Source organism: Euprymna scolopes, chromosome 30 (assembly GCF_053919585.1).
Source record: "Euprymna scolopes isolate OS-2025 chromosome 30, ASM5391958v1, whole genome shotgun sequence".
Taxonomy (NCBI): domain Eukaryota; kingdom Metazoa; phylum Mollusca; class Cephalopoda; order Sepiida; family Sepiolidae; genus Euprymna; species Euprymna scolopes.
This window is the reverse complement of record NC_136511.1, coordinates 138,541-165,152: the sequence shown is the minus strand read 5'-3', so window position 1 is coordinate 165,152 and position 26,612 is coordinate 138,541. Positions and strand designations below refer to the sequence as shown.

Genomic DNA, 26,612 nt, shown 5'->3' with positions numbered 1-26,612 from the left:
TAAGTAAAGATGATCATCCCATAAGAAAACTGAAAAAACTAATAGGGAATTAATTAAAATGAATGTTTAAAAGAATATGCAAATTAGCTAGATCTTTTGCAGATGAATGCAGTTCCCCAATCAATATCTAACAAAGTTTTAGTCCGAGAAATTAAAAAAAATCGATTTGTGCCCTTAGAAAATAAATGATAAACAGTATTTCTCGGAGGTAGCCCTAATCAAACAAAAGAACAAAAATGAGACGACACGTGTCTGTAAGAAGGTATTACCGGAAGTTGTCAAGTTGGTCGACGCATGTGCATAAAGCGTTACCAAAAGTAAACTTCCGGTTTGTTTTGCGTATAAAGGAGAAACATTTTTTTTAATAACAACAAACGAAAAATATGTTTAATTAATTTTATTTTTTAAATGTTTAAAGTACATTGATTGAATTATTTTAACTTTTTCATTGTGGATCGGAATGAAACTGGAGAAAATACCAGAAATATTAGCGAGGGAATCGAAAGAAAATAAAAACAGGTAAAAAAAAAAAAAGTTTATTATTTTTTGTTCGTTGTTGTTTGTTTTTGTTTTACGGCATATCAACCCTTTTCAGGTTATTTAATGCCGAATCCAAAGATTTTGAAGAAAAACATATTTGTATATTAAAACAAGCAGAACAGTAAAAAGTTCATGATAACGATTTTAATAAAAGCAAACTATGCTATCGCGTCTCATAATAGACTTTATTTTTCTGTTGGTTGGTTGTGTCTTTACGGCATATCAACCCTTTTCAGGTTATTCAATGCCGAATCCAAAGATTTTGAAGAAAAAATTTTTAATAGAATATTTTTTTGTTTTCAAGTCGGTTTCTATTTAACCCCATAAGTTGGGATCCCTAACAGACCACTCCGGGTCAGAGTGGACCTGGGAGCAATGGCAATTAAAGGGTGGCTCCACAGTCCACACTCCCCAAAGTCCGCAAGCTGGGCCCTCCCTCACCACTGGATATAGTTTAAGGTCATATCCAGGACCTTATTTTTTGTGTGTCAGTTTTTGTTTTTTGTTTTTTTTTTACATGGGTGTCACCACTTATCAAGGCCCAGAGGCCACTCGAGGATAAGGGTTAATAGGTATACATTAGTCATTGTGATTTTAGCATAGTAAACAGTGGGAATTTTGTAACTTGGATTACTTAGGGGGACGATTCAATTAGAACTTGTTCACATTGGACTTTTTCTTTTTGTTTTTTTTGTTTTTTTTCATAGGTATCAACACATTATCAAGGCCAAGAGGCCACTCAAGGATAAGGGTTAAAGACAATTTGGTTCAATTTAAGCATAGCGACAATTAGAATATATCGCTTTTTTTTTTCTTTTGGTTAAAACCAAGTTCAGTCTGTCTTGGTTTACATTCTCCGTCAGCTGACCATATTCTGCTCCATGATGCATGCCCTGGAAAAGCCACTTCTGATTATTAATGCTTACCAGTTCTAAACTAGGTGCTTATGCACTTATGTCACCGTGCTAATCTTTTAATTAGTATTTTCAAATTTCACGATATTTCTTTTTATTAAATTGTTATAGGTGGAAGTAGAAAATAGTCACAAGACTTTCCCCTCCCCACTTTCAAAATAACAACGTTATTATTTCAGCACGGTAACAAGTGGAATCATTCTGTTATTCTGCAAAACGGAAAAATGTGTTTGCATATTTTAAAACTGCTAGACATTAATCAGAAGTGACTTTTCCATGGCATGCGTTGTGAAAGCAGAATGATCAGCTGACGAAGAATGTAAACAAAGACGGATGGAACTTGATTTTAACCATTATTTTCTGTTTTCTTTTCCAAAACGATGCTGGTGAAATTTACGAGGCGTGCTATTTTTTTGTATATATGATTTTCAAGTTAAATTCATTTTTTACGTTATTATTTTATTAAATTGCCGGCAGATGTTTACTTTAAGCGGAAAAGGGGACGTAACTCTTACATGACTGGAGGCGGCACTAAAAAAGGATCACCCCGTTTTTTTTGGGGGGGGGGCTGTTTCTCCCCACTTAATGTTAACAATTACTGAAATTAATGAGTATTTTATTTTGAAACAATACAGAATTTGGGTTTGTATTACTGTACACATAGATTCGAAAAAGTTGTCAAAAAACAAATATATAACAAATAAATGTTATCAAAGGCAAGATAAGTTACTTTTCTACCAAACTGGATATATTTTTCGTGTTTTTATTCAATGTAACATGTTTAGTCAGCTCGAAAAACATACAGTGTTTACTGATGTATTGGAAAATTCAAAATGGCGGCCGACTCTCTCTTTAACACGATAAGTTCGGGAAAAGGTGTTATAAATAATTAACCAGACAAAATACTATTAAAACACCACCGAATATATGTCAACTTATGTCACGGTAACATATATTGAGCGAATTTCTAACAGTATTTGTCTAGTTCATTATTTATATCACCTTTTCCCGAACTTACCCTGTTAAAGAGAGAGTCGGCCGCCATTTTGAATTTTCCAATACATCAGTAAACACTGCATGTTTTTCGAGCTGAATAAACATGTTACATTGAATAAAAACACGAAAAATATATCCACTTTCACTTTGGTAGAAAAGTAACTTATCTTGCCTTTGATAACATTTATTTGCTATATATTTGTTTTTTGACAACTTTTTCAAATCTGTGTACAGTAATACAAACCCTCAATAAGTGCACTAGTACCTTATTTTTAAACAAAAAAAGAGATTTAGGTACTAGTGCACTTATTGATCCGAACTGAAATAACGTTATTATTTAGAAAGCCATTCTTAACATGGGGATGGTGTTTTGTACCTACTTTAACCTTACAATTTAATATAAACAGATATAAAACTTTAATTAAACTTGAAAATACTATTTAAAAAATAGTGCGGATCAATACGCACTAGCACCGAGAACTATTTTATTTATAAACACTGCAGGCGACGTAGCAGAATTTTGAACTTTATTAAAGAACATTTTGGTAAATATTACCTGACGCAACAACAGAACATCAACTACTCTAATTTGTTTTTTGGGGTTTTTTTTTTGGGGGGGGAGAGGTATTCGAGGTTGCTAACAACGAATCTGATAATCAAAACCGTCGCAAATTTACCGTTTGTATGGTATTAACCCCTTGTCCCTTGGACTGTTTTACACCATTTCACCGTCTTCGTTAACACTACGTTAGTGTTTTCATACATGATGCGGTCATATGTGCACGCGCGTATTGAGGTGGCTCATCAAATCACGGAGGAATCTTTAGCAGACATTTGAAATCACAAATTTCAAAAAAAAAAAAAGAAAGTTTCATTTTTTTTTTGTGTATGTGTGTTACGTAGTTTTTTTTTTTTTAGTTTTTTTAATTGATCTAAAAAATTAAGTTTTCACACGGTTTAGAAAAACATTTTCATGTTTTTCATTCTTTTGGGGGGGGTATTCAATTATAGAACTTGTGTAGTTTAACAGGTGTTTCTGCAGTTTAACAGTTTTTCTATAGAATACTGTTTAACATTTTACAGAAATTCTGCCACCACAACACACTCGCTCCCACCCCTCCACGCTATATAGAACACTAATCGGATCAAAAATAGACTATGGCAGCTTTATATATATCAATCCACCAGAAAGTCACATCTACAAACCCTCAACGCAATATGCCACTCTCGACTAAGATCAGCACTAGGAGCGTTTCAAACCTCCTCTGTAGAAAGTCTATATGAAAAGTGAATGAAACCCCCTCCAATGCCTAGAAACCAGAACCTTGGTCTGAAGTACTACACAAAACTAACAGTCAATCCCGCAAACCTTGCATACAATAGCATTTTAAACCCAAGTCGTAAACACCTTTTCAACCAAAAAGAAAATACAATCAAAACTTTTCGACTCAGAATAAAACCGATCTCCAAAGAAACGAATCTATCTATAACCAAAATCTATGAAACTGTCCTACTCAAAACCCTTCCTTGAAAAATCGTAAGCCCCAACCATCAATCTAAGTTTAAGTAAACCTGAAAAGAAACATACCCATCCAATAACTTACCATGATGATATCAAAAAAATCAAAGAAAAGTATCCAAACCACACACACATCTGTACAGATGAGTCTAAACAAAATAATGCAACAGTCAGTGCAGCAATACTCAACAAATCAACCAAAAAACAAACAAACCTCCCAAAGAAACATCAATTTTCAGTGCCGAAATACATGCTCTAATCCTAGCTCTCAGTCTAGCCTCCAATAACAGAATCCAAATTTATAATCCTTTCAGACTGTCAATCTACTTTAAAAGTTATCAAAAATAAAAAGATGGACAACCACCTAATCACAAAATTACTCCACAAATTAACTAAGTTAAACAGTAAAAAAGAAATACTTTTCTGCTGGATACCAAGCCATTCGTATATCAAAGGTGATGAATTAGCTTTAAATCTCTCTGTTGATGCAAAGTTTTAAAATTCCATAAACAGATTTAAAAAGACATATCAACACACACACACACAACGGAGAAATGGCAAACTTATTGGAATGAATATCCTAACAAACTTCAGGAAACATTGCCAAAAATTAAAAAACAAGAACAAAATACAAAACTGAACAGAAAAGAAGTCAGACTAACGAGAATAAAAATAGGCTATACGCATTTAACCCACTCATATCTCCTAAAAAAGAAAGCCAACCCATCTGTATATCTTGTCAAACACCACTCACAAATAAACACATATTAATTGAATGCACTGATTCAAAGAGTTAGCATGCCATAAAACAAAACAAACAATTCCTCTTTCTGGATATAAACACATATGAAACTCTCTTTTATACAGATTCCTTGAGGAATGAGTTGGTATAAGGGAATAAACTCCTTAAAAATCAATATTACTTTTCAGTTAGTACATAATATAAAACACATACTGAGTGCACTGATTTTGTAACAAGAAAAAATATTTCGGATTTATTCGATAAAAGCTATCATCACATCCTATTTTTATATCCTTATAAATTGGCCTTTATCAAAATACTAGCATTTCAGCCCGGCGTTGCCCGGGTGTTTGGAGGTGTATGCTGAGCAAAAAAAAAAAAAGAGTAAATTTTTTTTTAGTTTGACCCCTATTATGACCCCTTAAAATTTATAGTTTCGGGCTCAAATCACTTTATTAAATTAGATCCAGGTTCAAGGAACCTATATCTAAAATTTCAAGTGTCTAGACCCAAAATTGTCGGAGGAGTTTGGTAGAGTTCTTAAAGGTAAAATCGTTGAAATTTGACCCCTTAACAGCCAAATTTCTGGCTGATACCCGTCACATCGATTTTCCCAAATCTCAGTACCCGGTATTTCAAATTTCGAGTCTATAGACTAAAAATTGACAGAGTTATTGCGTAGGGAAATGTACACAGACAGACAGACAGACACGTTCACTTTTATAGATATATAGATTTAAAAAGAAACGTTCATACAACAGCTAGAGCAAGGGGCAAAGACTTCCTGAACCCATAGACACTTAGCATAAAATAACCCAAAGAGTTAGCATGCCATAAAACAAAACAAACAATTCCTCTTTCTGGACATACACACATATGCAACTCTCTTTTATACAGATTCCTTGAGGAATGAGTTGGAATAAGGGAATAAACTCCTTAAAAATCAATATTACTTTTCAGTTAGTACATAATATGGGTGGAAAACCGATCCCACCATTACTATATCTGCCTTAGTTTGGGGTCAAAGAATGAATAATTTTTTTCTGAATTTTCGATATTCTTCACCTGGCCAGGACAACGCCGATTGCTTTGTGGGTATTTTGTTTTCTAGCATATAACTTTTAGCCAGACAAACAAATATACACCCAGACAACTACCCTTTATATATAATATTTTTAACATAAAATGTAAACGTGTAAGATCGTTTTTGTATTATGAGACAAGACGTGACCCATGAATCAATATTTTTGTTATAGTCCCTCAATCCCCCCCTCTCTCTCTCTCTTCTCATCCCCACTCTCTTCTCATCCCCTCTAAAATAATCTCAATAAAATACTTCTACTAGCTAGCCTCATTACTTATTTTTGTCATGGTTGACAGGTATTTATGAATGCATCTCAATCTACATGTTTCTACGCGTCCAAGAAATATTTTTTACACTTAGTCAAACACTTGAGCTTATTCTTTGAAACAAGTTGGACGACAGATAACCTATCAGTAATATTTATATACTAGCAGGACTTGTGCACTGGCGTTGTCCAGTGAAAAGATGATGTAAAGCCAGAAGAGATTGTTAAAAGGCCCCCACAAAAACAGATTAGACTATGGTTATCTAGCACATTATCGTAAATTCAGCAAAATTTGTTTAATTTTATTTTATGAAAAGGTCGGTAAATGAAGAATTGATGCCCACAGTAATTAATAGAAATATTTAAAAGTATGTTGGTTAATGTCGAATAAATGTGCATAATGGCAAAAAATGTGCATGATCCCCCAAAAAAGGAAAATAAACAATAAAAAATGTTTATGAAGAAATATTTTAATCAATCTTGAATTTACTAAGGAGTTAGAGGATGATCTTTGATATCTACCTATTCTTCTCACTCTTTGTGTCTGATTAGTTAAAGTGTTGTATCTGTTCTACCCTCACTCAAAGAAAGAAATCCTAGACTAAGGTAATTTTTACTTTTGTTCCAATTCGGAGTGCCCATTTTTTGGGAGCTGAATTTTCCCTCACATTAAAAACCAACCTTGTATTGAAGTCTGTCCTTTTAGGGAGACCATTAAATAGGAACATTTCTAGCTGAGATATGAGATATTCCAAAGCTAGCAATCTTGTAAAACGTCAGAGAAGCAGGGTGCATAACCAGCAGCATCTTTTTTTTTTTTACTCTTGTTCAACTTTAATGAGGCATGTTGTCACTTAGACACAAGGAGTTACTAATTCTACAGGGGACTATGTAAGGAGATGAATAAGATGTTTGTTTACATTACATTTAAATTTCTGCTTGTTATTGTTGATAGGAAAGCAGGTAGGGAATTCTAAAGTCTAACAGTCTGAGGAAAGAAGTTTTTAAAATCCGACACCTATGGTATTCTACAGTGAAGAGGTCGGATTTTGTTGCTAAATGGGTTTGCTGAGAGATATGTACATCGAGAGAGGGTACAAATGCAATGATTTCATCAAAGCACATGCCATTAAAATACTTGTAAAGCAGGCACAGTGATGCAACATTATGGCAATGGAATATGGGTTGGAGTATGGTTGATAATGCTAGACATATTGGATTGAGGACTTTATTTTTTTATTTATTTTTTTTTTTTTTTCGGGAACCGTGTCTAAGAGAAAGAGATTACCAGTCAAGATTTGGCAACAATACTTCATGCTTAAGCAAATTGTAGCTTTGTAAAGATACAAGATACTCTAAGGTGTGAGTAATTTTCTAGCACATTAGAGGGAGCCCACCTTCTTTGCAGCAGCCTTAGCAATGTCCTCAATGTATTTGTTTCAATTCATGTTACCTGTGAATGTTAAGTCAAGGAGTTTGAAGCTTTCATGTAGGGTGTTATTAGTAGGGCTATAAGAGCGTATTCTTATCATTGTTGTGACTCTCGAGTATATATCCGACGTAGTTAATCAATCGAGAACCACATCACTCTATCTAAAAACATATAAGATATGAATTGACATATACTCGAGAGTCAAAATAATGAAAAGAATATTCTCTTGTCATAGCCCTAGTTATTAGTCATGCCTATCGGTGGTTGAGAAGGCTTCTTGTAGTTGTTAAAGGAAAGAAGCTTAGTCTTACGGCCCCATTCCAATACGGACTGGAAGTTGTTTTCTAAGAATTTTGTCATTGACTAAGATATGTGTACACATAAACTGTCACTTGTGTAAGACTCGCTGATTTTTTTTAAAATATAGATTTATATAAAGAAGAAAAAAATATATAAACCATGAAGTATCGACAAAAATTCAATGATTTGCGATAAAAAAATCTCTATATTAATATGATAGTATGTGTTGTTTTCTGCTGTATCACACTTACATGCGGTCCTGGATATGACCTTAAACTATATCCGATGGTGAGGCCCCAGCTTGCAGTCCTTAGGGAGTGTGGAGCCACCCTTTAATTGCCATTGCTCCCAGGTCCACTCTGACCCGGAGTGGTAGCACCTGTTAGGGTCCCAACTATGAGTTAAATAGAATACGACTTAAAAAGCAAATATACTATATTAAAAAATCGTTCTTCAATATCACCAGATTCGGCATTAAATAACCTGAAAAGGGTTGATATGCCGTAAAAAAAAAACAACTAACGAACACTTACATCAGTGTCGTTTAATTGTTATGTATTTCTCTTTCTTGTCATAAATAATTTTACCAAAAATTAAGTTTTGGTTTTGGTTTCAATTATAGCTGACGGCACTCCAATAATCTATTTTATCAAGAATTCTTCATAAGTTTTGGTTTCAGTTTCGATTGTAGCTGATGGCACCTTAGTAATCTATTTTTTTTTTTTTTATAAATAATTTATCAAGAATTCATAAGTTTCAGATTCGATTATAGCTGATTGAACTCCAATAATCTATTTTTTTTAAATAATTTTATCAAGAATTTTTCATAAGTTTCAGTTTCGATTATAGCTGAAGGAACTAAAATTATTCATATGCTTGGGATTCAGTTTCGATTCAAGCTGATTAACCCCAGTCATATCGCTATATTTCTTATTTTTGAAATCGCAATTTTATAATATGTAAAAGTCGATAGAACATTAACTCTTTATAATACATACGAAATTTGCCAAATTTAAAATATATTTTAAGCGTATTTTATAACCTGGTTATGCCGAGCATCCCTGCTAGCTTGGATAAATACTTTTGCAGTTCTAACAAAATAGCTACAATAATCTCAGAGCATCTCCGTTGACACTGAACATCTACAGAATGCCAACATCAATATATTACATATGAATGAATCCCCTGTGGAATTTCCACAGGTCCTGCTAGCATTTCATGAATCTTATTTTTTTCATTTTGGAAATAATATTGATTTAATGATTTTTAAACGTCAAACAGCTGTGGTTATTTTGGTGGCCTAAAATCTTCCAGGACTTTGAGATTAGTAGTGCAAATGTTCAACTTTGACCCCTGGAATCTTGAAAGGTATGGCTTTGGCATAAGTTTTTGCAGCAGCCCAGCTCCCCACCCCTGTAAAACATTCACAGCAAAAATTTGTCTGGCTAAGTAATTTTCCTCTTTTCTTCTATATGCCTAAAATTGGACGGAACTTCAACAAGCAAGAACTTTCCATCTGTGGAACCCAATACCATTGGGCTGCTTCCCAGCTGATTACAATATGGTCGTTTTCAAGTAAATTCTGAAGGCGTCCTCCTAACTTTTTCAGTTGGGGAAAAAAACGTGGCCATCAATGATAACAATGGATCACATTGGATAATAATGGTCTTAATATCAAGAAAATTATTTATCTGCCTCAAATTTAGATGTGATATTCGCTTTCTGCATAGCCAAAAACCTACAAAAAGTTATCAATTTTAAAGGTGAATGTTAAGTTGCAGTTAAAGTAAAAAAAAAAAAATACAAACAATTGTATATTTTACCATTGACTTCATACTAATTGTTGGAATATGGCTGAAAACAAGGTAAATTAAATTATCTCTTTCTTTTTTGGAGTCCACAATATTAATGGCGGCCACTGATTCTTTGCATTTTTTTTTTTTTAAACTAATAGTGGATATTCTACTCGGTCAAATTTCATAACTTTTGGATATATTACTATTTTCAAGATAATGATTAAGTGATATTGCTTTTGCTTAAAAGGAGATATTTAAAATATACTGCTGTAGTCTAATTATAAACAAGCACCGTAATTTCTTTTGAGTTTTCATGTTAGTGATGAGATGATTCCAATACGATTACCGATTCTGTTCTAAATTCTTGCTGAGTCAGCCGCTTAAAAAGAAATAAAATTCTTGGGTTTGTATTACTGTACACATAGATTCGAAAAAGTTGTCAAAACAACAAATATATAACAAATAAATGTTATCAAAGGCAAGACAAATTACTTTTCTACCTAACTGGATATATTTTTCATATTTTTATTCAATGTAACATGTTTATTCAGGTCGAAAAGCATACAGTGTTTACCGCTGTATTGGAAAATTCAAAATGGCGCCCGAGTCTCTCTTTAACACGGTAAGTTCAGGAAAAGATGTTATAAATAATAAACTAGACAAAATACTGTTAGAAATTCGCTCAATATATGTTACCGTGACATAAGTTGACATATATTCGGTGTTTTTTTAATAGTATTTTGTCTAGTTTATTATTTATAACACCTTTTCCCAAACTTACCATGTTAACGAGAGTGTCGGGCGCCATTTTGAATTTTCCAATACATCGGTAAACACTGCATGTTTTTCGAGCTGAATAAACATGTTACATTGAATAAAAACACAAAAATGTATCCAGTTTGGTAGAAAAGTAACTTGTCTTGCCTTTGATAACATTTATTTGTTATATATTTGTTGTTTTGACAACTTTTTCGAATCTATGTGTACAGTAATACAAACCCAAATTCTTGCTATTTTTACTCATTGTTTCTAAACCTCTGCAGGTGTTCAGAACCAGCTGGCAACATCATTAACCCTTGCCCCTAAGCGTCGTTTGAACCTTGGTAAGCGATGACACATTATTATAAATTTAAAAAAAATGGTAAAATGATACATTTCTAAACAAAGCTAGTAATCGTTAGAAGAAATATAATTTTCTAATAAAGGTCGCTGTTCATGTTTTAAAAGTTGGACATGAATAGCATTTAAGCTGACATATCAAACTTTTATTCTGACTAGTTAATTTCCTATTTGTTGTTGGTTTTCGTTTTCAAAGCCATCTGGAAGAAGTGACGTTGGACAAACTTTAAGGTAGGGATGACCAGCACTGTATATAATGTAATTTTTTTTTTTTTTTTTTTTTTTTTTTTTTAAGCAAATATAAAAATAGAAGCTTTAATCAAACAGTTTTTATTTGAACTTCTATAACGAAATTATAACCTTTTTATAATAAAAAATATGATTATGATTTGTTTTGTTTTTTTTATCAAACATCAGGTGTTGGCATTTTTTTTGGTGCTTGTCTACAAACGGTCCACAAAAAACCTTTTTTACAAGAAAAATCTGTAAAAAATCTTTATAATGAACGTACTTGTCACTGCATGAAGATGTTATATTCCAAAAATCATGTAAATCAATCAATTAGTTTTTTTTTATTATTTAAAAAAATCAAATATGAGACATTTTATCGAAGAATGACTTCACGCGATCTTGTTTATAAATGATACACTGCTCGCGACACCTATCGGGAACGTTTGGATATAAGATCAGCAAGGGCAGACAATCGACTTTCCACGCTATAGAAAAAAAAAAAACTTGGAAAATTAAGACATTTATAGGTTTTTGGAGACGTTGAAAATGAGAATAACATTTAAAATTCCGGCAAACGAGTAGTTTCCAAGATATGAAAAATTTTACGTAAATTGAGAACCCACACGTTGACGCTCCTCCAACAAAAATTCGGCAAATGTGTATTTCAGCGGTATAAATTATTTGACCACCAAAACTGGTGGCCATAAAGTGGGTGATCATTATACGTTAAATTATTTTAGAAAAGTGATCCCCCACTTTCTTTAAACTAACATTTCTTCATATCTTGGAAACTACTCGTTTGCTGAAAAGAAGGTGGTTTCCCTTTATCATGCGAGAAGGTTACTTACATCTGAGAGTATCCTGTACCTCTACAAAGCCACCATTCGCCCATGCATGGAGTATTGTTGCCACATCTGGGCAGGTGCATCGACTACTCGTCTCTAATTCTTAAACATGGTCCAAAAGGAGTTTCAAATCTAATAGGTACTATCAACCAAGCTCCAACCCCTGTCCCATCGATGCAGTGTTGCATCCTTGTGCCTGTTTTTTTACAAGCATTTCAGCAGAATGTGCTCCAATGAACTCATAGCACTTGTACCCTGTTAATGTACACACCCCCCATTCCTCGATAAACCATTCAGCAACAAAATCACACCCCTTCACTGTAGAAGTCTCTAGATGCTGGAAAGCCTTCTACTCTAATAGTTTCTTCTCTTGGATTGCTAGACTTTTGAATCCCCTACCTGTTACCGGCTTCTCTGATTGTACTGACATGTAGAAGTTTAAATGTAATGTAAACCAACATCTTGCTCAAAAGAATCGGTAATTGTGCCAGAATAGAGAAAAGAATCAATAATTATACCAGAATCAGTAATTGTGCCGGAATAGAGAAAAGAATCAATAATTATACCAGAATCAGTAATTGTGCCGGAATAGAGAAAAGAATCAATAATTATACCAGAATCGGTAATTGTACCAGAATCAGTAATTGTGCCGGAATAGAGAAAAGAATCAATAATTGTAACCAGAATCGGTAATTGTACCGGATTAGAGAAAATAATCGGTAATTGTACCAGAATCGGGAAAAATATTGGAATTGTCCCAACACTAATATTTACTTCATCATTAAACGTAACGAGATCAAAGTGTTTCTACTTGAAATGCGATTTTCAGTTGTGATTAATACTATACAAGCACCTTTCCTCTTTTTTTTTTTCCTCGTTTAACAGGATGCGGAATAGAATCCGGTGAAAGTTCCAGTTGATTTGACCACTGCAAGGTCATATTTTTCCTAGGAATATCGACGACAAACTTGTGGTCAGGATGGCAGGTGAAAGTGATGATCGAGAAGACACGCGCGATCTGCTGGTGTCCAGGCGGCTCCGTTCAAAGGGCTCCTATTTGCATTCATATATCAGCTTTCTCAACAAAACGCAGCGTCTAGTCGACATTGTTTGGCTTAACCATGAAGGAGTGGGTGTACGTTACAAGACCTTACCCTCGCAAGCATGGGTGGATGTCAACACTTTTGTGGGTCACCCGTGGATCTTCCGGGATGCATTAACGGGCGACAAGTTGGTTGTGCAGTTGAAAGAAGTTTTTCAACCTACTGCGCACTGCTACGAACGAGACGGAGCTGTCAGACGTGTTGTTATGATAACTATCCCAGGTAAGGAGAGTGGGTTGCTGCTTTTTTTTTTTAAGTTTTTATTTATTTTTTTATTTTATGTTTTTGATTGAGACTAAACTGCAGACCGTTTTATATCTTGGTACTTTTTTTTTTTTTTTTTTTACATAGGCATCACCACATTATCAAGGCCAAGAGGCCACTTAAGGATAAGGGTTAAAGAGTGTACATTAGAAATTGGACAATATAGTAATCATTAGTAATGAAAATTTGGTAAATTTGATAACTTATATGGAACGGCTCATCAAGAACTTATTTACGTTAGACTTGAACACAACCATATTGTAGTCAGCCGGAAAGCAGGAAAACGTACTTGTGCAGTTTTCAGACCCTGCTGAAATGATAACGTTATTATTTAGAAAGACATTCTTAATATGGAGAGAGGACATATGTTTTAACTATTCTGTATTTTCACTAAACAATTTAATAAATGAAAGATACCATAAAAATTTAATTTAAATTGAAAATTCTATCTAAAAAAAAAAGCACGATGTGTAAACTGCACAAGCACCCAATTTTTAAACGGCACACCTTATTCCATCTCTCTTATTCACTCTCTCTTTTTCTTTCGCTCTGTGTCTCTCTTTCTCTCTCCTTTTCTTTCCATTTGTCTTTCCTTTTTTCTCCCCCTATCCTTCTCTCTCTCTCTCTCTCTCTCTCTCTCTCTCTCTCTCTCTCTCACTCTATACTTTTATCTCTCTCTTCTTCTCTCTCTCTCTCTCTCTCTCTCTCTATACTTTTATCTCTCCCTTCTTTTCTCTCTCTCTCTCTCTCTCTCTATACTTTTATCTCTCCCTTCTTTTCTCTCTCTCTCTCTCTCTACACTTTTATCTCTCCCTTCTTTTCTCTCTCTCTCTCTCACTCTATACTTTTATCTCTCCCTTCTTTTCTCTCTCTCTCTCTCTCTCTCTCTACACTTTTATCTCTCCCTTCTTTTCTCTCTCTCTCTCTCACTCTATACTTTTATCTCTCCCTTCTTTTCTCTCTCTCTCTCTCTCTCTCTATACTTTTATCTCTCCCTTCTTTTCTCTCTCTCACTCTATACTTTTATCTCTCCCTTCTTTTCTCTCTCTCTCTCTCTCACTCTATACTTTTATCTCTCCCTTCTTTTCTCTTTCTCTCTCTCTCTCACTCTATTCTGTGATCCATACCATCAGCAATATTTGTGCCTGTACAACAATACTTAAAGTCAGAGTAATTCCACATCAAATCATTCAGAAATTATAGATTTTGACATCCATTGCCTTAGATTTTCTTGTAACCTGCATTATAGATTGACATCCTCAAAATTTGAGCAGGTCACTCCAAGCAGTTTCTGATGTAGAGCTTTTCATTTTGCATAAATTGTGTGAAACATAGTTCGGCCAACATTTTAATAATTACATTTTCTTTTATGATTTTCATCTGGAACAATGATGCGACCCCAAAAATTTGGGACAATGATGTGACCCTAAAAATTGGAACCTTGATACGACCCTAAAAATTGGAACATTGGTGCGACCCCAAAAATTGGAACCCTGATACGACACTAGAAATTGGAACATTGATACGACCCTAAAAATTCGAACCTTGATACGACCCTAAAAATTGGAACATTGATACGACCCTAACAATTGGAACATTGGTGCGATCCTAAAAATTGGAACATTGATGTGACCCTAAAAATTGGAAAATTGACACAACCCTAAAAATTGGAACCTTGATACGACCCTAAAAATTGGAACGTTGACACGACTCTAAAAATTGGAACGTTGACACGACTCTAAAAATTGGAACATTGATGTGACCCTAAAAATTGGAACATTGATGTGACCCTAAAAATTGAAACCTTGATACGAACCTAAAAATTGGAACATTGGTGCGACCCTAAAGATTGGAACATTGGCACGACCCTAAAAATTGGAACATTGACACAACCCTTAAAATTGGAACATTGACACAACCCTTAAAATTGGAACATTGACACAACTCTTAAAATTGGAACATTGGTGCAACCCTAAAGATTGAAACAGTGACGCAACCCTAAAGATTGGAACATTGACACGACCCTAAGAATTGGAACATTGGTGCGACCCTAAAAATTGGAACATTGACACGACCCTAAAAATTGGAACATTGACACGACCCTAAAAATTGGAACATTAATGTGACCCTAAAAGTTCACTTAAGTTTTTGACCTACGGAATTCAAAAATGGTATCTGAAGCCTTCTATTTGTTTTTTTTCCAGATTTGGGAATTTTTCATTTGTGCACATGAGGTAAAAACCTGATGCAACTCATTGGGTAGCTTTTTCTTTTTCTTTTCTTCCTTTTTCTTTTTATTTTCTTCTTTTTCTTTTTCTTTCTTTTCCTTTTTCTTTCTTTCTTTTGGACATTCATGCAGACATTATGAAAAACCTCTGAACTAAAAATGATCAAAAGTTCTTTGCTCCACATTCACACTATTCAAAGCTAGGTCTTTATTTGGAGGGAAAACGCCTTAAATCAGAAATCGCTTTGAGTTACATGCTCCAATTTTCAGGATCTTTTTATTTTAATGATGTCCATCTGCAAATTACAAAATTTGAGCATATGGATTTGAAAGTTTGGATGGTTTATCACGAAATTATCCATCAACATACCACATAGCATTGTGATGATTAATCGAATCTGGAAAAATGGGAACTTTTTGAGGTATCGAAATCGCTATTGGAATTGGAAAAAATTCTACCTATTTTCCGATGCCAAAAACGATCCTTTTTATTATTTTTTAATTTTATTTTTTTCTATATTTAGCTTAATTTCCATTGCTGTTACTAATGATAAAATTTTGTATATAATTATTTGACTGGAAAAATTCCCCGCTGTACCTAACTATCATAGGTTTGCAACACCAGATGCCACATACAAATTTAATACATCTAGCCTATTAGCCACTATTATATGTAGCTTTCAACCACCATTACAGACACATTCTGCTGTGATATTAAAATGCTACATTCCATCCGATGAGCATCATTATCCATCACAATCATAACATCTTAATAGGAAGGAGTTCCTACTTTTCTCTCTAGATATTTAATCCTACCACTGCTACCAGTTGTCACTGAGAGTTGGCAGCCTTGGTCGTAAAGGGTCCTGGATATGACCTAAAACTATATCCGATGGTGAGGCCCCACCTTGCGGGCCTTGGGGAGTGTGGAGCCACCCTTTAATTGCCATTGCTCCCAGGTCCACTCTGACCCAGAGTGGTAGTACCTGTTAAGGTCTCAACTATGGGTTAAATAGAATCTGACTTAAAAAAAAAAATATACTCCATTAAAAATCGTTCCTCAAAATAACTAGATTTGGCATTAAATAACCTGAAAAAGGTTGATATGCCGTAAAACAAAAACAAACAAACAAACATTGGTCGTAAAGGATAGAATTAGCTGCAAAGATCTTGGCAAAGAGTTTGGCTTTGTCTGATGCTGACACGATTACTTCAGGTCCAGACTTCTGTTCAGGATTGTGTTTGCTATTTGCCAAAATTGATGGGACCCAAGCCGTTGTTCAGCTACTTTGTCAAAACTCGAGACCCACACAATGTATGCAGACAGTCACAAAGGAAACAAAGACAAGGGAAGAATTCTACTCTTTCTTTTTTTTTTTTTTATATAGTGAAACAACAGACATTTATTTACAGAATGCCCTGTCTCTTGTTCTCATACTCTAATGTGCTAAACAAGACTTTGCCTTGTCAAACACATGCTATTCTACCCTTGTCCGGCCATGTTTAGGATGCGTCTTTCCTGTTGCTCTCAGTCCAACATGCATAATATGTCTATCTCTGTCTTTTCTCAAATGTGATCATTGGCCTACGCATACATTCTTCTTTTAATAATTTTTTTCCTTCTTGCTTGCCGTGATGTCACCTCGCATATGGCTCTGTCATTTGTGTACAGCTGTTACTGCCATACGTTCATTTTTAAATTTTTTTTAATTTTTTTTTTTTTTTTTTTTTTTTTTACACAGTGGTCACCACTTATCAAGGCCTGGAAGCCACTCAGGGATAAGGGTTATTGCAAGTACATTACGTTAGTGTGGAGATTTGATGAAGTGTTTACTTAAGGGGGCGGTTCATTAGGAATTTGTTAACGTTGGACTTGAACACATCCAAGTTGTTGTCAGGTGGGAAGCAGGCAGACGGAACAGTTTCACAGGCGTGCAGTTCTAAGAAAGAAGCTTTGTTCATGGAATCCACGTTTTGATTTAGGCACAGATAAAGAGTGGGGGAAATTTTCCACAGTGGATTCAGCTAGACGGGTGTTTTTCGTGAAAGATTGGCGAGGGGAGACCAGAGATTGGACTTCAGACGAGCACCTGCCATGGAAATAACGATAAAACAAGGATAGGCTCGCAACGTCTCTTCTGTGGGAGAGAGGTTGCTCTGTTATGAATTCAGGACACTAAAATAATCCATCGAATAATGAAAGAATTTTTAAGTAAAAAAAGGCCGCATCTTCACAAGTGTTACTGGTCGAGTCCATATTGGTGTTGTCGTTGAGTATGTTGTGGTGCACGTTTCAAAAGCGAGAGTTCTCTTGGTTTTTCTCTCTTTCATTTTTTTTTTATTTTATTTTTATTTTTTTAAACAGATAACACTAATCACCGTGTAAAATTTCAGACTGAACAAATTTTTTTTCCCCATATACAGGGCAGCCCTAGCTAGGTAGTTTGGTCACACAATGTTCAGAGAATTAATTTTATCTGTCCCGAGGTGGATATTCTTCTAGCTTAGTTTATCTAAGTCTTAACTCTCAGTATATCGGATCCTATATATACAACATAATCACACTGACATACCAACACTAGTTAGATTACTAAAGTTAAGCAACATTGAGCCTGGTCAGTACCAGATGGGTGACTATTTGGGAATACCAGTTATCAATGTTTCCATGATATATCTTTGGGAATATTTCATATAATATGGAGAAGTAAGGCCCAGCTTGGAGAATATAACCCATACTTACATTGTCAGTTTCTTTTTTTTGTTTTTTTTTTTTTTGTTTTTTTTTTTTTTACAAAGGAGTCATCACTTATCAAGACCCCGAGACCACTCAAGGATATAGGGTTAATGAGTGTACGGTAATCATCGGGATAGTATCGTAGTAATCGTTAGTAGCAGAAATTTGGCAAATTGGATTACTTAAGGGGACAGCTCATCAAGAACTTGTTTATGTTAGACTTGAAGATCACCTTAGTGTAGTCAGGTGTGCAGTTCTAAGAAAGAAGCTTTGTTCATGGAATCGAGGTGATGGTATTCTGCAGTTTTGTTTTAGAAATGAATCTAAAATGTGGTTCATTATTTTCTTAAGTATTTTTTTTTTTTTTAGTGTACACTTTGAAAGAATGTTGTCTTCAGACATTACGATCCATCGTGCCTGCTAATTACCTGGACGATTTGGAATTACCGAAAACACTGATCGCCGATCTGAAGAACTCCCTCAAAAGAAATCGTTTCCTCTCAAATGTGGTGAGATTTTCTTTTTCTCTTTTTTCATTACTTTTCCTTTATTTGATTTTTTTTGTCTTTTCTTTCTTTTTCCTTTTTTATTTCTTTACTTTCCTTTACTTTCTTTTTTTTTCTATAAAGCTCATTATTCAACCCAAACAAGGTACAGTTTCACTTGGACATCATTACTTTGCGACCGCAGTCGAGATAATGAAGTTTGCTAAACTCCATCACCTTTTCATATAGTATCGCTGTTAATGTGTGCAGGCCATCACTACATGCTGTAAAAAGCACAAGGGCTGATCTAACCTTCCATCTACATACAGCACTTTGGTAGTCCCAAATGGTCACCCATTTGATACTGGCCAGTATCAGTGTTGCTTAACTTTGGTGATCTGATGTAAACCGATGTGTCAGCATGATTGTGCTGTATAGGAGCTACTATTTCAGACCATATCTACAGGGAGACTATATAGGGAGTTGAGCAGCAAGGTGTCTGTTCATATTACATTTAAACCTGCTTGTTAGTACAGTTGAGGAAGCACAGACCTGGGAGTGGGAGGGAATACCAAAGTTTAGTAGTTTGAGGGAAGAAATTATTAGTCAAATGCTTTCTGGCATCTAAGGATTTCTACAATGTAGGGGTGGGATTTTGTTGCCTGTCAGATTAGTCAAGGAAGGGGACCATTCCATTAAAATATTTGTGAAATAGGCACAGTGATGCAACATTATGGCGATGGGACAGGAGTTGGAGTTTAGTTGACAGTGCGGAACCTGTTAGATTGGAGATTCTTTTCTGGATAAATAATGTTTGATGTTTGCATGAAAACATTTTTATTTACAGTGGTACCTCTCATAACTAATTATGTTTTTGTATATTTAATTCATAATTGATTTATTTTTTTAAATTTTAATTCATAATTGATTTATTTTTTTTAAATTTTAATTCATAATTGATTTATTTTTTTAAATTTTAATTCATAATTGATTTATTTTTTTAAATTTTAATTCATAATTGATTTATTTTTTAAATTTTAATTCATAATTGATTTATTTTTTAAAATTTTAATTCATAATTGATTTATTTTTTTTTAAATTTTAATTCATAATTGATTTTTTTTTTTTTAATTTTAATTCATAATTGATTTATTTTTTAAATTTTAATTCATAATTGATTTATTTTTTAAATTTTAATTCAGAATTGATTTATTTTTTTAAATTTTAATTCAGAATTGATTTATTTTTTTTAAATTTTAATTCATAATTGATTTATTTTTTAAATTTTAATTCATAATTGATTTATTTTTTAATTTAATTCATAATTGATTTATTTTTTTAAATTTTAATTCAGAATTGATTTATTTTTTTTAAATTTTAATTCATAATTGATTTATTTTTTTAAATTTTAATTCATAATTGATTTATTTTTTTAAAATTTTAATTCATAATTGATTTATTTTTTTAAAATTTTAATTCATAATTGATTTATTTTTTAAATTTTAATTCATAATTGATTTATTTTTTAAATTTTAATTCATAATTGATTTATTTTTTAAATTTTAATTCATAATTGATTTATTTTTTTTTAATTTTAATTCAGAGATCGGTCAAAATGCAGATTTTTTATTTTATAAAAAAAGTGGATCTTTGTTTTACTTTCAGCATCGCTTCCTTTATTTTATCCTTTAGTCCTCACACTCCATAAACAATGTTTCTTACAAAAAGTAAAAACACTGGGGGGGGGGTTCTGAGTCGGAATCTATTTCGTCTAACACTTATCGTTGGCAAGTTTTTTAACCTAATTTTTTCTTCTTTACCTCCTTGCATCATCTGGAGCGATTTCCATCATAAAAAAACTATTCATGTTTCTGAATTTTTGTGATGAGGATTGATTATTCGTATTATTTTGACTACTATTTTAATCTTGTGTTATTTTCACGTTTCAATCGATGGATATCATCATTAACCATGATTCCAAGACATCCATAATATTCGTGGACTCCTCATCAGTTCTTGAATCATTAAAAACTCAAAAATTAAACAATCCCTTATTGATCAAACTTCTACAAATAATCCATTCTATTTCACAACACAAAACTTTCCTCTTCTGTTGAATTCCTAGTCACTTTAGATCCTGCGGAAATGAAAAAGCCGACATGGATGTAAAAAAAAAAAAAAAAAAAAAAAAAAAAAAATCATTAAAATTTGAAACAAGTTCTATAAACATGCAGAAAATCATTAAAATTTGAAACAAGTTGTTAAGTGTTAAGACATGTTGAACAGAGTGCAGTCTCGATACTGAGTGTGAAGTATTTTCCAGTAACAAAGATGGTGGCAGTAATTGCTATTAATAAAGATGGCGGCCAAGAATCAAATGCGGTCCGTGACGTAGTTAACGGCGAACTGATTGAATCTAAAATACAACAATTTTTATAGTAACTTTGGAAGATTTTCATTTGTTGGTTAGCACAGCCGGTGGTTATAAAAACGATTGTCAGTCATTGGTGTCATACCCCCCATTACGAGTCAAAAACATTTTATACAAGTTATATAAATGTGCAAACAAAATTCATTTAAACTTGAAATAAGTGACATAGGTAAATAAATTTATTACTAAGAAATGTAAAAAAAACCTGGAACAACTATTAAAACAACAAACTTTTTAAAATTAAACCTATACTTAAAAGACAACTGTCAGACCCCCCCAACAAATCACAAAAAATGTAGTCCTATGATGTAATTGGATAGAGCACACATATAACTCTCCTTCATATAAAAAAAATGAAGAACCTTCCGAATGTATAACATGCTATATATGGTTAAACATTTTTTATTGGACTGTTATGACCTCACATATCCATAAACACTTTTACAAGGTCAAAAGTCTAAAAGACCTCTTTGAAAGAGAAGACCATAATAATATCCTAAACTTCTTAGAAAGAACGAATCTCTCTTACAAAATATAAATCATTTTCAAACAATTGATAACCTTGAAACATCACTTGAATATTCTTAGTGATAAAACAATCTAAAAAAAAAAAAAACAACAACACATCCGAAGAAAACAAATAAAATTCGAAAACTATCAGCTTAAAATACAACAAAAATTCAAAAAAAAAAAAAAAAAAAAAAAAAAAAAACAACAAAACATCCGAAGAAAACAAATAAAATCTGAAAACTATCAGCTTAAAATACAACAAAAATTTAAAAAAAAAAAAAAAAAAAAAAACTTATATCCAGCATAAAATGATCCAAAGAAGGTCAATATGCTGGTTAAACAAACCTTCTCTCGGTGGATCTCGTCGAATTTTGGGAAACTGCACAGAAACAAGACAAGATTTGAATTACACTACAAACTCGTGTAGTGAGGTTCAATTTCGGCTATGGCCACACTGAGTGGGTGGCACAGAATTTGAAACATTGTTAAATTAACACTAACAAATACTGAAGATGCCAAATTTTACAATTTTTTTTTCACCCTAACAAGGCATATCAGCACTTGGACGTGAGAGGTTACTATTTCGAACCATGCCTAAAGAAGATTAATAAGATGTTGGATTACGTTTAAATTTCTGCATATCATTACAGTCAAGGAAGCAGGTAGCAGGAAGGGAGTTCCAAAGTGTAGCTGTTCAAGAAAAGAAACTATTAGAGTAGAAAGCTTTCTGACAACAGTGAAGGAGTGTGATTTTGTTGCTAAGCAGATTTGTTGGAGACATGTACGTTGAGGGGGGGCACAAGTGCAACGAGTTCATCAGAGCACATTCCATTAAAATACTTGTGAAACAGGTACAGAAATGCAACATAGCGTCGATGGGTCGGGTTGAAGCTTAGTTGAGAAAGTTGGACCTTTTAGATTGAAGACTCTTTTTTTTGGACCTTATTCAAAAGGGAGAGACTAGTGGTAGATGCGTCAGCCTAGATATTGCAACAACACTTCATGCATGAATGGTGGCCTTGTAGAGGTGCAAGATACTCTTAGGTGTGAATAGTCTTGTAGCATGATAGAGGGAAAACCCACCTTCTTTGCAGCAACCTTGGCAATGTCTTCATATTTATTAATATTTTAATTTTCGACTTGTGTAAGTGTCTTCATAAGGAAAATACAGACAATTTTTTTTGCGGCATGTTGTGAAGACTTTTTTCTTTTTTTTTTTTTTTTTTTTTTATTGTCCAGATTCCAATAGTCTTGTGCTTCGGTGTGCATATGTGAATTAATAATGAAAGTATTTCCACCGTTTGAATAAGTTGATATTGAAAATTATAAAAGTTATAGTTTTATAGATTTTTATCAACACAAATGACACATTTATTTTATTTTTTATATTCTAGTTAATTCTAAATTTTTTTTTTTTTATATATATATATAAAAACTATATTTTACTTATTTATGTGATTAATTTTTATAATTTATAATATTAGCATGGGTGCCCGGCATTGCTCGGGTGTTAGGTGTGTGTTGAGCAAAAAGAAAAAAAAAAAAAAAAGTGGTAGTAGGCAGGCAGACTCGAACCCGTGCTGCAAAGGAACAAAAGAATGTGAAAAAAATACATGACGTCTTTGCTGTTGCGTCCATCGCCAAACCGGAAGTGACGAATGTTTAAATTAAGGCTAGTCAATCAAAGAGGGGATGACTTTGGAAAATATCAACGAAAAAAGCGACCCCCCCCCCTTCCTGTAGAAAAGTGCCCAGTTGAGGGTGAAGGAATTAATGTTTTCAGCCAATTTTTCGATATTTGTCATCCGAAGGGTCGAGTTTTAAAATGATACCAATCTCGTGAAAATCTATTGCCTCCGTCGAAAGTTTTAGGCAGGCATACATACATGCATACATTTAAACACAGGTGAGACTTATGTTGTAATATGATAATTTATAATAACTTATGTAATTAATTTTTCCCATTGTTTTTAATTTTTTTTTTTTTTTTTTTTTTTTTTTTTCCAGGAAACTGTCCAAAATTCAAATAATGCTGCTGACCAACAACAGAACCAATAACCTGGCATGAAAGACATTTTCAACATACTTGGAGTATCGTTCTGTCCCAACAGACTAACCGGATAGATTCGTGGGTGTGGTTCTCTTCTACTTTATTGCCTGGTATTGTCCAGATGTATACAAGAAAAAAAAGACATTTAAAAAAAAAAATAAAAAAAAAAAATTCAACATCTTTCTTCCGAAACATCTTTCTACGACTTCTACCTCTTACTTCCTCTCCCCTTCCCTTCTGACTGTCCCCTTTTTCTCTCTCATAACTGGTTCAATATAATAGAAAGAAAGTGAGGAAAAAGAAACAAGGAACTCGACTGACTGACCTAGTTGCAGTGTTATTTCATCGACAACTGCTATGTTTTGGATTATTCGAATTATTGTTCTCCTCTTAAATGTTACTCTTGCGTTTCGACTGTTGTAACCTTACATCTTGTTGAACTCTAGAATCTTTCATATTATTTGAATTCATCGGACTACTGTTCTCATCTTGAGTGTGATTTTCATGTTTCAGTCGATGTAACCTCCGATCTTCTTCAGGTGTATCTTGTCGAACCCAGGGAAAGTACGTCCAAGGATGGAATACTGCTGCCATATCTGGGCAGGAGCTGCTAAAAAACAGCCTATCCTGCCTTGACAGAGTAAAAAATAGACTTTGTGGCTTAGTGGGGGATGCCCTTTTCTCTACCCTGCAACCTCTCTCCCACAGAAGAGACGTTGCGAGCCTATCCTTGTTTTATCGTTATTTCCATGGCAGGTGCTCGTCTGAAGTCCAATCTCTGGTCTCCCCTCGCCAATCTTTCACGAAAAACACCCGTCTAGCTGAATCCACTGTGAAAAATTTCCCCCACTCTATATCTGTGCCTAAATCAAAACGTGGATTCCATGAACAAAGCTTCTTTCTTAGAATTGCACGCCTGTGGAACTCTGTTCCGTCTGCCTGCTTCCAACCTGACTACAACTTGGATGTGTTCAAGTCCAACGTTAACAAATTCCTAATGAACCGCCCCCTTAAGTAAACACTTCATTAAATCTCCACACTAACGTAATGTACTTGCAATAACCCTTATCCCTGAGTGGCTTCCGGGCCTTGATAAGTGGTGACCACTGTGTAAAAAAAAAAAAAAAAAAAAAAAAAAATGTTTGTCGAACTTGGGAATTTGAACAGAATTTTGAGCAGAACCATTTATTTACTTCATTTATGCTCTTATTCCGTCAGCCATGACTTGATAGAGGTCCTAATAATTCTCAATTGTCGTTTTTGGTTGCCCACACTGAGGATTGAACCTTCAACCTTCAGGAGAAGGTCTGCGAATTACTTAGGACCTCTATCCAGTCTGCAAATTACTTAGGACTTCTATCCAGTTATGGCTAATGGAACAAGAACAGGGGTGAAGTAAATAAAGGGTTCCGCTCGAAATTCTCAATTTCGACAAGATACATCTAAAGAAAGTCAGAGGTTACATCAACCGAAACGTGAAAATCACACTCAGATGAGAACAGTAGTCCGATGAATTCAAATATGAATAACCTATCTTCATCTCAAAAATTCAGAAACGTCTAGAATCTTTCTGTTGAACTCTGGAATCTGTACAAAATTTCAAAACGGAACCCTTTATTTAATCAACGGGGATAGCTTGCTCCTGTTCTGTTAGCCTTGAGTAATTCAGAATTGCAGTCTTAGTTATCGCCCATACTGAGGATTGAACTTTCAACCTTCAAAAGACTGTCACTTAGAACTGATTTTATCACCTAGCACTTTATCGATTAGGCTACGAGTCCTTGCAGATAATTCTATCGTGAACAAAACAAGAATCGATTTAAGGCTCCTAAAATTCATAGAAACACGACACAAGGATTCCAAAGTTCGACAAGATGCGCCTGTGGAAGGTTGGTCGAAACGTTGAGCAAATAACATCCAAGATGAGAACAGTACTCTGTATAATTCACATGATACTAAGTATCTTGGGTAGTTTCTGAATTTTAACCAGACACACAGAATTATGACTCCAATCTCCTCCATTCCCGGTGTGTTTGCTTTTCTCGTATTATAAAACGAAATGAAAAAGCTGGTCCAATTAAAAGAAAAAAATCTATTATACTGAACAAAAACATTAAAAAAAAAATTAAAAAAAAAAAAAAAAGCATTGTTTGGACTGACTGAGGGAGAGGGGGTACGGGTTTGGTGTAATGGATGCAATCACGGACTATGTAATAAATAATTGTGATCATGTGATCAACTTTCACACTAATACTTTGGGGGGTAGGGGGTGATTCAGTTGTTTTGTTTACTAGGATCTCTACCCCTATTCTGGATGTATCGAAGACTAAATCCAGGTATTTCAGTGAGTTTAGGGGTTTTAGCATTTAATTTAAGTGATACATTTGTTATGTTTGTTTTTGTGGATATTGCTCTAGATAAGGCATGAAGCCACTTGATGTATGGAGCTAAAAAAAAAAAAAAAAAATTATGGTAAAAAATTAGTCAACGCTAAATATTAGATGGATAAATTCCGACCCAGAAAACAGCAATTACAATTCCCCCCCCCCCCATAATTATGGCTAAGAACAACAACTTGTGCATTCATGATAACACATGTACAACAGAGATTGTTCTGATGCAGACATTGTGTTAAAAAAACATACATATATATATTACATTTTATATTTTTCCTGACATGGGGTTTTCTTTTTTGTTTATTCTAAGTTGGAAAAATAAATTAAAAAAAAAATGGAACATGGGAACCCATATAAAAATTTTTATAAGAGATAAATACATTTAAAAATAAATTTTTTTAATTTCAAAATTTATATTAAAAAAAATAAAAATAAAAATGAGAACGCATAAAACTTTTAAATATTAAAAAAAAAAAAATTTTCTCAAACTTTAAATCTCTTTTCATCAACATTTCTGCTTTTTATTATCGGTTTTGAAAAACTAAATGAACTCCTCGGACCAGCAATGGAGAGGTCATATAAGAGTTTTTTTTTAAGGTGGCGAACTTTAATTGCAGACTTGGCAACTA

General features: G+C 33.7%; 1 protein-coding gene across 1 annotated transcript; it reads left to right on the top strand.

The window, feature by feature from the left end:
• Positions 1–316: 316 nt before the first annotated feature.
• LOC145254634 (von Hippel-Lindau disease tumor suppressor-like) lies at positions 317–25,730 on the top strand. Its single transcript, XM_080113249.1, has 4 exons — positions 317–519; positions 12,669–13,108; positions 18,481–18,620; positions 23,545–25,730. Exons 2-4 carry the CDS (start codon positions 12,763–12,765, stop codon positions 23,593–23,595), a joined length of 537 nt encoding a protein of 178 aa, XP_079969375.1. The 5' UTR covers positions 317–519; positions 12,669–12,762; the 3' UTR covers positions 23,596–25,730.
• The last annotated feature ends 882 nt before the right edge of the window (positions 25,731–26,612 follow it).

Excerpts from the sequence above, each read along its gene's own strand:
- LOC145254634 (XM_080113249.1), top strand. The coding sequence starts at position 12,763 with ATGGCAGGTGAAAGTGATGATCGAGAAGACACGCGCGATCTGCTGGTG. Across the intron at positions 13,109-18,480 it reads TGTTATGATAACTATCCCAG|TGTACACTTTGAAAGAATGT; the intron begins GTAAGGAGAGTG and ends TTTTTTTTTTAG. Across the intron at positions 18,621-23,544 it reads ATCGTTTCCTCTCAAATGTG|GAAACTGTCCAAAATTCAAA; the intron begins GTGAGATTTTCT and ends TTTTTTTTCCAG.